Here is a 12,287-nt window from a genome sequence, read left to right as displayed (position 1 = left end):
AGGGTTGGTAATGGGGCCATGCATAGTTGAGATTGACCGTATTGTCATAAGAGATGTCCAGTATCAATTGGAAGTGAATCGGTGTAGAAATGAAGAAGTTAGTGTAAAATAACATAAAACAAGACATGTTTTTGTCAGAAACACAATGCCCCCTCATGCGCCGCTTTGATTTATTAAAAAAAAAAATCATTTGGCAGGTTCATTACTTACCTCCCGTTCAAGCTTATTACTTCCCTTGGATTTGTTTTTTACCTTTGACCTTGAAGGATGAACAAACACAATGCCCCCTCCTGCGCCGCTTTGATTTATTATTTTTTTTTTATATCATTTGGCAGGTTATTTACTTGCCTTCCTTTAAAGCTTATTACTTCCCTTGGATTTTTTTTTTACCTTTGACCTTGAAGAATGACCTTTCACCACTCAAATTTTCAAAATGTGCAGCTCCATGAGATACACATGCATGCCAAATATCAAGTTGCTATCTTCAATATTGCAAAAGTTATGGCCAATGCACCATACCGGGAGCATAAAAATAAGTGAAAATCTCTGACCCGGCCCCACCCAAACCCCCATAACTTTTGACCCAGGGGTCAGATCAAAATTCAAAATAGTGCACCGTCGCACATATGCTCATAGCTACCATGTGTGTAAGTTTCAAGGTTCTAGTGCTAATAGTGTAGGAGATAATAGTGGCCAGGACGGATGGACAGATAGACGGATGGCGGAGATAACCACAATATTTTTGAAAAGCGTGGGGATAATTTACGGAAAATTTACTACAGATTTTACCTGAGCTTGCATTTAAGAGACACATAATGCAAATATGCGCATCAATTATACTTGTTAGTATATACTAGAAGTTTTGTATAAGTGAACTGCTTTATGTAATACAAGTTTGTCTTCAAGCTCTGTTCACATGTGGCAACATTATATGTCTCTCGCACACCACACAACATAGTTGCTGCTTATGTTTGTTTGAAACATAGTTAGGACTGGGTGATCTTAGAATGACATGATTAAGATCATTTCATATTTTGGCACCGATGGACTTACAGAGAAAGGCATAGAGAGAGAAAAGTGAACTATGGCCCATCAGCATTCTATGGAATAATTTAATTTCACTGACATGAAATTTTGTGGATTAATTACCTTGGACATATTGGTTGGATCTTGCAATTTGTGGATAACAATTTGTTGCACATTACAAAACCTGAAAATAATTATGTGTTGAACATTTGAATTTTAGTAATCGAGTAGACTCTTGACGATCCACAAAATAAGTGTAAGAGACACAATATTGGTTTTGCAGTAATGTTTTTTCCACCATTTCGTGAACGGGGCAGAAAATTTGAATGATATGAAGTTTGTACAGGACCTCTATCTCATCTTTCAAACCAAATACCATATATGTTTCGGACTTTTTATTTCAAAGAATTTTTATACGCCCGTATAAAATACGGGACGTATTATGTGAAACCCCTTGGCGGCGGGCGGGCGGCGGGCGGAAGGCATCACTTTGTCCGGACTCTAATTCAAATTGTATTCATCCGATCTTCACCAAACTTGGTCAGCAGTTGCATCTAGTTGATATCTAGGCCAAGTTCGAATATGGGTCATGCCGGGTCAAAAACTAGGTCATAGGGTCAATAAGTGCATTTTCAAAGGGGCCACTTTGTCCGGACTCTATTTCAAATTGTATTCATCCGATCTTCACCAAACTTGGTCAGCAGTTGCATCTAGTTGATATAGGCCAAGTTCGAATATGGGTCATGCCGGGTCAAAAACTAGGTCATAGGGTCAATTAGTGCATTTTCAACGGCGCCACTTTGTCCAGACTCTAATTCAAATTGTATTCATCCGATCTTCACCAAACTTGGTCAGAAGTTGTATCTAGACAATATCTAGGTCAAGTTCGAATATGGGTCATGCTGGGTCAAAAACTAGGTCACAGGGTCACTTAGTGCATTTCAAGCATTTAGCATGGTGTCCACTCTCTAATTGAAGTAGTTTTCATCCAATCTTCACCAAACTTGGTCAGAAGTTGTATCTAGACAGTATTTAGGTCAAGTTGGAATATGGGTCATTCCAGGTCAAAAACTAGGTCACAGGGTCACTTAAACCATTTCAAGCATTTAGCAAGTGCTCTCTAATTGAAGTAGTTTTCATCCGATCTTCACCAACTTTGGTCAGAAGTTGTGTCTAGACAATATCTACATGTAGGTCAAGTTCAAATATGGGTCTTGCCAGGTTAAAAACTAGGTCACGAGGTCCCGTAGTGCATTTCAAGCATTTAGCATGGTGTCTGCTCTCTAATTGAAGTAGTTTTCATCAGATCTTCACCAACTTTGGTCAGAAGTTGTGTCTAGATGATATGTAGGTCAAGTTCAAATATGGGTCATGGTAAAGTTATCAAGTTGTCCAAAGTCTTAAAACGGGCGTATCTTGTGACAGTTTGGCACTCTTGTTATAGTTATTTACCATAGAAGTCTAAATAAATCATATGATCCCTAGAGCGTTGCCAGTTTTTACCACAGAGGCACAATTTGAAAACACTTAGTAGAGGACCACTAGACGATGTTACACACTAAATATTAAGACCCAGGTAAAACACACATACCTGAACCCAAATTGAAGTAATTGAGCCGTTCAGTACCAAAACTTTCTTTTTTAAGTGACAGTAGCCTTGACCCAAGAAGACGTAAATAATATCCCTCCAATGATTAGCATGTAACCTACTAAACATTAAATTTCAACACAGTATCTCACAGTACCTGTTGAGTTGGTAAACTGTTTTCATTTATTGAACATTGCGTATTATTGGGTTATGAAATGAGTGTGAATTAGTTAATAATTGTGATATTCATTTCATTCATATTTCGTAGTATCACTTGTTTTGTTCTGTTTGTAAAAAAATGTCAATATTGTGTTCAGGTCTTTTCCTGTCATGGACTATATTGGTTTACATCTACAACAAGGGACAAAATTGTCACAAAACCAGGTTTTCATTGTGAAAAAAAATCTGATAAAGGGAGACAACTCAAACTGAACTTTTTAAATGAACAAACAAAATTAACACCCTTTGTAAGTTTGTTTCAAAATAAATCTATTTTTAGTCGTGGCGACCTTGACATTGGAGATATTGACGTGATTCTTTTGTGCAACACACCGTCCCATGATGGTGAACAAATGTGCCAAATGATTTTAAAATATCATAATGAATGACATAGTTATAGCCCAGACAAGCTCATTTATGGCTATTTTTTACCTTTGAACTCAAAGTGTGACCTTGACCTTGGAGATATCGACGTAATTATTTCGCGCGACACACCGTCCAATGATGGTGAACAAATGTGCCAAATGATTTTAAAATCTGACAATGAACGACATAGTTATGGCCCGGACAAGCTTGTTCCGCCAGCCCGCCAGCCAGCCAGCCCGCCCGAATTCGCCAATCTAATAACCAGTTTTTTCCTTCGGAAAACCTGGTTAATAAAATGGATATAAACCTCATTTGACTTGATTTACCATGCGCCCCCACTCCCACACCCACTCAGCGATTTTTTTTCCTTGTTTATTAAGTACCCGTACAGGGCACTTTCCCAAATATGAAAAAACTACAAATTTCCCAATTGCTGTCCAAAAAATTCCCAATTTAAGGTAAAAAAAAGGTTATTTTTTTTTTTTTTGCAAAATGCAACATTTTGTTAGTTTCCCATTGCAGCTCTATGGTTTGAACCTAGGTAAATATAAAATTGACAGCTTGAACACACTTAGTTATCAATTTTAAAGTATTTGGCAGCTTAAAATCAAATACACCAATTTCCCAATTTGAGGTTTTCACGACTCGATTTTTCCCAATTTTCAGGTTTTCACGACTCAATTTTTCCCAATTGGACTGGTACGGGTACTTTTCCCAATTGGACAAAAACAATCGCTGCCACTACATGTCAATGTAAACAAATGGGATTAATCAGTAACCTCACACAATCACCCCATACACATTTGTAGTTTTTTTAATATATATAATAGAAACAGTGATATGAAGGGATTGCAGGTGTACCTCAACCAGTTTTCTAAGTACAAACAGTGGTATAATTCTACTAAAAAGCAGGTCAGAGTTCTAGAACCTCAGACCCCACACCATGACCTCAAACTAATGAGTGAAGTTTAAATTTAATACCTGTAATAGACATAGTGATATGGCAATGTTGCATGTTTACTTTAACCATAGCAGTGCTCCAGCCAGCTTTTCAAAATAGAGGGGAGCTTCCCCAAAAAGGGCACATTTCATGCGTAATTTTGGAAAATAGGGCATTTGGTTAGACTATATACTTATTAATTATAAACATTAGTGCATTGGATGACTTCACCAATTGTATGCTGTTCCTTATTTTGTGTAATGAAATTACAATAAATATAATACCGGTACTATCTACATTGGCGCTAAGGAAAACAACTTAGTAGCCAATTTCCTAACCGACTTGGGCTAGCATCCGACTTCACGCATTAGAGATATGTAGATATCATATTTCTTTCCGGTGTGTGCATGTGTGTGTGGGGGGGAATTTTGATGTTTTTTTTTATCACCTATCATCATTGAACTGCATGTTAATCTTTCAGGTTCCAGTTTCAGCATCAGTGGTCTTTTAGAAGAAAATGAAATGAAGAAAACATGAAATAAATTCAGGAGTTTCACTGGGTCAAAAAAACGTTGTGACTGTCCCACTTAAATTCGTTGCTTTAAATAACTTTGAGCCAATGTTTGTCCACCATAATAATATTAATTAAAATAAAAATATATATTGACAAATTTAAAGTCTAAACAATGATCAACAATGACCATGAAGTAGCATCCAGTCTGGAGATTAAAATAAAATATTGTTATTGTTAATAATAGGATTTATTTCACAACACGTTATTTCAACTAATGTCAACAAAGTTGACAGTTTTGTTAGATCGCGAAAATATATGACAATATCGACATTACATTTTACTTGCAGAGTGATAAATCCTCCTTCCAAACAAGATCTTTATTTGTTGAAATAACAACTGTCTGCCCCTATTCATGTTAAAATTCATCATGATTGAGGACAGACAGTGTTTTAAAGTTCAGAAATAAAATCAAAACACAAATATGTTTTCCATGCCGTAATTTCGGACTAAAAATTAACCGCATATGCGCATTAAAAAAAGATGATTAATTTTCAAATGTTAATAGGTATTTTGAATTAAAAATCACTATTTTTGCAAACAAAAAAAAGATATAGCCAAAGAATTCAGAAGTTTAAAAAATCAATAGTGCTGAGTTTGATTTCATTCGAGTGTGATTGTGCCTAACCAAGCGTAACCTCAGAGATAATCTTTCACAGTATGTTACTAATGTCTGCAACAAAAGGCTAATTAGTGATCTGATAACAAATCATGGCCTTGGGGCTTGTTTGTTCACAATGTGTTGACTTAATACACCACAGGCAGCCATTGTAAGGGTGTTATCTGTGTATTCATGTCGATGTTTCTGGCGATTTATACGGCCTGAAAGCAGGAATTTAGAGATTCAAAGGGCATTTGACAGAAAAATAGAGGGGGGCTTTTTAAGAGGGCAAATTTTAGAGGAGCGCAGCGCCCCTCTATTTATTGCTAGCTGGAGCACTGCATAGCATTATGCAGAGGCGAACATTTGAGTGAGTAATACAGCTTGCAGTCAAACAAATCATTACCTGATATTCATATCATGTTTCTTCCTCTTAATCTTCTTCTTGTGCACGCTCAGTCTGTCCATCAAGTTCTTTACTCCTGGGTGCATTGGCACCTCTTCTTCCTCCCCAAAGCTTATAAAACTTTCTGCTGTTCCACCAAGATTTGGCTGAATGCTGTCTAAATCTATGCCTGCCAATGCAGCTATTTTTTGCCGTCTTGCACAGTTTTTCGGACTAATTTTTTCTACCATCGACTGATTTGTCACTGCCTTTTCACTGAGGCTATCATTTAGACTAAATTTGGGATCCACATTTTCCTTGTTTTCCTCAGATTTGTCAAATTCTTTATCAATGCCATCATTTACTGGTAAATCCTTGTCTTGCTCTACGTACCTTACTTTCTCAGACTTTTCACCCATTTCCCACTCAAACATCATATCATCATCCACTTTAGTTTCTTCCTTAGATTTTTCCTCTGAACCTTGTGTATTTTCATGTTTTGTACCATCTGGACATGACTCTAAATCAGTCCTTATGTTCTTCAATTCTTCACTAGCATCTACACCTTCACTTTCCTTTTCCACATCTTCCAAACATTTACTTGACTCAACATTTAAATCTGGTAAACTGTCATCATCATCACCATCTATATTCATTGATTCTTTTAAACTGTTATTCTCTTTAGTTTGACTCAAAATATCACTGGGTTCATTCTCACTGACTTTACTGTCATTTGGTTTTGGATTCAGTTTATCATCAATTCGTTCTTTGAGAGCCTTCTTGTCCTGATCCTCTGGTTTCCAGTCCTCGTCAGAGTCACTGTATTTGTCTGCCTCGTCCTGAGATTTTGCTGCTGCCTGAATTCTAGCTTTCTGAAGAACCTCTTCAACAACTTTCACCTTCCTTTAAGTGTAAGCATACAAATTACTTGATAAATCTAAAACACAATGTTGAATTGCACAATATTCCCCATCAATATTTTCTATAAAATAGCAGCAAAATATATTGGAACAAGATACTAAAAAAAATGTAAAAATAAATAGGTCTCAATCCAGCTTAGAAAAATGTTAAAAAACATACACAAAGTTAACATATAAATTACAGTTTTTGTAATAAAAAATATAAACATAATTATTATCCCTGTGAAAAGCACTACATCATTTTTTTGGAATGGGGAAAAAAAAGCCCACCTCTGTTCCCTGGCCCCTTTGAGGGCCTTGTACTCCTGCTGTTTCTTACTGGCCCTTGCAAGGAAGTCATTGAGGGATTTAGGGGCAGGCTGATGATATGGGATGTTCACACGAGACTCTGCAAAGAGAGGTAACTTTGCAAAGAGAGGTAACTCTGCAAAGAGAGGTAACTTTCAATATCACCAGTTATATCTTTCTTTAGATTACAGTAAATGCATAGATATACCACCTTATAAATATTTCATCATAAGTACTGACAATTCCATTATTTTGGCAAGTTGGAAGAACAATATCCATAATTGTCTCTAAAGTAACAGATAATGGTTGTAATGATTGTTCATAATCGTAACTCATAACATTGTCCACATAAGACATTTGAAAACCTTAATATGATAATAAAATTATCTTAAAACTGATGTTACATAGGGTATTTGGTTATGTACATTGAAGGTAACATACGCCTTATCATTTCTATATTAACTTTTGGAAATATGAGTTAACCAAAATCTAACAAATCACTGACAAATGGAAAGCATTATACCCTCATTTTCCGTTGAAGGGGCATACTAATAATTTATACTGAACTTTGATAAACACAGTTTGAAACAAGAGCACCGCCTTGCGGGTGCAGACCGCTCATCTATTTTCTTTTTAAAGGTGAAGGGACTCTCATTTTCAATCACAAAGGAGGGAGGGGTGGAGTGAAGAGGGGTGTATAGTGTGGGGTTGTGGACATTTATTACATTATCTTCCAAAAAAGCGAAAAAAAAAAAGAAAAAAAAATCGGGGGCGGGGGGGTGGGGGGTGGGGGGTGGGGGGAAGGGCGAGGGGGGGGGGGATTTTTTGGGTGCGATGGTTGGACGGTATTTCAAACATAACCATTTAAAAAAAAAAATTGGGGGGGGGGGGGGTGGGGTATAGTGTGAGGGTTGTGGTGGTAATTTGTGAGATGATCTTAAAAAAAAAAAAAAAAAAAAAAAAAAAAAAAAAAAAAAAAAAAATTGGGGGGGGGGGGGGGGGGGCCTGGGGGGGGGGGTGGGGGGGGGGTATAGTGTGAGGGTGTGTTGGTCATTTGTGAGATGATCTTAAAAAAAAAAAAAAAAAATAGGGGGGGGGGGGGAGGGGGGAGGGAGGGGGGGGGAGGGCACGGAAGACGGTTTGGGTGGAGTCTATTGTGGTATGTCAGGTAAGAGTAGTTTCGTCAAAGTATCAATCAAATCTAATCATAAATAAAGAAGTTATGGCAATTTTAGCAAAATTGAATAATTTGACCTTGAGAGTCAAGGTCATTCAAATGTCAAGGTAAAATTCAACTTGCCAGGTACAGTTACCTCATGATAGCATGAAAGTATTTGAAGTTTGAAAGCAATAGCCTTGATACTTAAGAAGTAAAGTGGATTGAAACACAAAATTTAACCATATATTAAAAGTTACTAAGTCAAAAAAGGGCCATAATTCCGTAACAATGACAACCAGAGTTATGCAACTTGTCCTTTTACTGTACCCTTATGATAGTTTTTGAGTGTTCCAAGTATGAAAGCAATATCTATGATACTTTAGGGGTAAAGTGGACCAAAACATAAATCTTAACCAAATTTTCAATTTTCTAAGTATAAAGGGCCCATAATTCCGTCCAAATGCCAGTCAGAGTTACATAACTTTGCCTGCACGGTCCCCTTATGAGAGTTAATAAGTGTTGCAAGTATGAAAGCAATAGCTTTGATACTGTAGGAATAAAGTGGACCTAAACACAAAACTTAATCAAATTTTCAATTTTCTAAGTATAAAAAGGGCACATAATTCTGTCAAAATGCCAGTCAGAGTTACATTACTTTGCCTGCACAGTCCCCTTATGAAAGTTAGTAAGTGTTGCAAGTATGAAAGCAATAGCTTTGATGCTTAGGAATAAAATGGACCTAAACACAAAACTTAACCAAAATTTTCAATTTTCTAAGTATAAAAAGGGCACATAATTCTGTCAAAATGCATGCCAGAGTTATCTAACTTTGCCTGCCCAGTCCCCTCATGATAGTAAGTAAGTGTAACAAGTTTGAATGCAATAGCATTGATACTCACTGAGAAAAGTGGACCTAAACGCAAAACTTAACCAAAATTTTCAATTTTCTAAGTATAAAAAGGGCACATAATTCTGTCAAAATGCACGCCAGAGTTATCTAACTTTGCCTGCCCAGTCCCCTCATGATAGTAAGTAAGTGTACCAAGTTTGAATGCAATAGCATTGATACTTTCTGAGAAAAGTGGACCTAAACGCAAAACTTAACCGGACGCCAACGCCAACGCCAAGGTGATGACAATAGCTCATAATTTTTTTTCCAAAAAACAGATGAGCTAATAAAACAATTCATAAAAATATATTATACATTTGAGTGAACAGGAATGTCTCACCTCTGACCATCCTCTGTGTTTCGCTATGCAAGGATGTCAGTTCCTCTTGTTTGGCCTGTCTTGCACTCTTCTTTCTTTCTTGTTTGGCAGCTCCCTGACATGTATTTAGAAATAGAACACATCTAGCTCAATGTTATTCAAGGAGTAAAATATAATAAAACCAGACCTTGCCCCAATAGCAACTAATACCCCCTAATGCCACATGTGCTTAATTGAAAAAACTTGAATAATCATATAGAAATTCTTAGTTGGAAGAAACACATGTCTCTAGCAATATTTTTACTTAGGATAATAAAACTGCATGTGTACAAATTCATAAAATAAAAATAAATGCATGAAAGCAGGCTTGTGACATGTTGAAAAATATAAGTTCTTCAAAGACAAGTTTGTGCAGCAGATTCACATGCCAGTAATGAGACCCATTCTACGGTCACCCAGGGATAGCATTTAACAAGAGATGTATTTGTCAGAAACACAATGCCCCCTACTGCGCCGCTTTGAGGCCATATATTTGACCTTTGACCTTGAAGGATGACCTTGACCTTTCACCACTCAAATGTGCAGCTCCATGAGATACACATGCATGCCAAATATCAAGTTGCTCTCTTCAATATTGCAAAAGTTATGGCAAATGTTAAAGTTTTCAGACGGATGCACAGACTGACGGACTGGTGGACAGTTCACCTGATATATGCCACCCTATATAAACATCTGCAGCCAATTGTATAAATCTGGATAACTCTTATCCAGCGGATAACTTTTGGTTATCTTATCATAAAATTGAAGATAACCAAAAGTTATCCGCTGGATAAGAGTTATCCAGATTAACCCTTTGCATGCTGGGAAATTTGTTGTCTGCTAAAATGTCGTCAGCTGAATTTCTAAAATTAGCATTTTCTTCGATTATTTTTCTAAGACCACTATCAGAATAGCAAACAGTTTGGATCCTGATGAGACGCCATGTTCTGTGGCGTCTCTTCTGGATCCAAACTGTTTGCAAAGGTCTTCAAAATCCGGTTCCAGCAAGGGTTAATACAATTGGCTGCAGATCCTTGCTCTGGAAAAATGGGGTTTGATGCATGTGCTTAGTGTCAGGTAAACCTGTGCATTCATTACCTATGCTAACCATTGGGTTTGATGCATGTGCTTAGTGTCAGGTAAACCTGTGCAGTACCTATGCTAACCATTGACCACACTTACCGCCTTCACTGGATTTTTGTATAAAAGAGACATCCTTATAGCATAAATATTTCTAGATCGAAGAAAGAATTAGGGTCACATGATCAGGGCTTTCTTTCCTTCTTAGAGAATGGCTGTTTTTCACACATTTGATAACTATGCGACTCAAATTTTGATTTTTTTACAAGTTCTCGACTTCTTTTTCAAAATTTTTAACGGTTTGTGACTCAATTATTAAAATTTTTGGAAAGTTCATGATTTTTTTTTTCACAAGGATAATTCGCAAAGAATGTATATATAAACTATTAATTGATCTCTGAAATTGCTTCTACTAAATCTAGAGTCACCTTTCTGCGTTCATCAAGAAGTTTAGGGTCACTTAACTAGAGGAAAAATTGACTCAATAGAACTCACAACATGAAACGTTACCTTTCTGAGTTTAGCAAGCAGTTTATGGTCACTAAATTGGTAACTAGAGAAAAAAAATCCCTTTTTAAATTGAACTTGAAACATGAAGCATTACCTTTCTGAGTTTAGGTCAAAAAATGTTTTGGTGTCGCCAAATTTTTTTTATGAAATAATAATAATAATAATAAAAATTTAAAAAATTGTAGAGAAAAAATTCACTTTATTGAACTTGAAACATGAAATGTTACTTTTCTGAGTTTAGCAAGCAGTTTAGGGTCACTAAATTGGTAACTAGAGAAACAAGAGCACCGCCTTGCGGGTGCAGACCGCTCATCTATTTTCTTTTTAAAGGTGAAGGGACTTTCATTTTCAATCACAAAGGAGGGAGGGGTAGAAGAGGGGTGTATAGTGTGGGGGTGTGGACATTTATTACATTATCTTCCAAAAATGCGGAAAAAAAATGAAAAAAAAAATCGGGGGGGGGGGGGGGGGGGGGGGGGGATTCTTTGGTGCGATGGTTGGATTCAAACATAAAATGATAAAATAAATATTTGTGTTTTTTAACCGTTTCAAAAAAAAAAAATTGGGGGGGGGGTTGGGTGGGGGGGTAAAGTGTGAGGGTGTGTTGGTCATTTGTGAGATGATCTTAAAAAAAAAAAAAAAATAGGGGGGGGGGAGATTCGGGGGGAGGGTGGTCGGGGTGGGGGGTGGATTCTTGGGTGCGATGGTTGGACGGTATTTCAAACATAAAATAATTAAAATAAATATTTGTGTTCTTTAACCGTTTCCAAAAAAATAATTTGGGGGGTGGGGTCGGGGGGGGGGGGTATAGTTTGAGGGTGTGGTGTCATTTGTGAGATGGTCTTAAAAAAAAAAAAAAAAGGGGGGGATTCGGAGGAAGGGGGGGGGAGGGCACGGGGGATGGTTTGGGTGGAGTCTATTGTGGTATGTCAGGTAAGAGTAGTTTTGTCAAAGTATCAATCTAATCTTATCATAAATAAAGAAGTTATGGCAATTTTAGCAAAATTTAATAATTTGACCTTGAGAGTAAAGGTCATTCAAAGGTCAAGGTAAAATTCAACTTGCCAGGTACAGTAACCTCATGATAACAAGAAAGTATTTGAAGTTTGAAAGCAATAGCCTTGATACTTTAGAAGTAAAGTGGATCGAAAAACAAAATTAAACCATATATTCAAAGTTACTAAGTCAAAAAAGGGCCATAATTCCGTAAAAATGACAACCAGAGTTATGCAACTTGTCCTTTTACTGTACCCTTATGATAGTTGGCGAGTGTTCCAAGTATGAAAGCAATATCTATGATACTTTAGGGGTAAAGTGGACCAAAACACAAAACTTAACCAAATTTTCAATTTTCTAAGTATAAAGGGCCCATAATTCCATACAAATG

The 12,287-nt window shown here is 36.8% G+C and overlaps 1 protein-coding gene across 1 annotated transcript in view; it reads right to left on the bottom strand.

Annotated features, from left to right (window-relative positions):
* LOC127871177 (claspin-like) overlaps nt 1–12,287 on the bottom strand; it is a 74,680-nt gene that overhangs the window by 51,142 nt on the left and 11,251 nt on the right. Inside the window, exons 9-11 of the mRNA XM_052413914.1 lie at nt 9,293–9,386; nt 6,887–7,004; nt 5,718–6,599 (exon numbers count right to left, since the gene is read on the bottom strand). Coding sequence (XP_052269874.1) covers nt 5,718–6,599; nt 6,887–7,004; nt 9,293–9,386 — 1,094 coding nt within the window. The remainder of the gene's footprint in view (nt 1–5,717; nt 6,600–6,886; nt 7,005–9,292; nt 9,387–12,287) is intronic.

Source organism: Dreissena polymorpha, chromosome 3, assembly GCF_020536995.1.
Source record: "Dreissena polymorpha isolate Duluth1 chromosome 3, UMN_Dpol_1.0, whole genome shotgun sequence".
NCBI classification, from domain to species: Eukaryota; Metazoa; Mollusca; class Bivalvia; order Myida; family Dreissenidae; genus Dreissena; species Dreissena polymorpha.
Note: the sequence above shows the minus strand (reverse complement) of the source record. Positions and strands in the feature narration are given on the sequence as shown.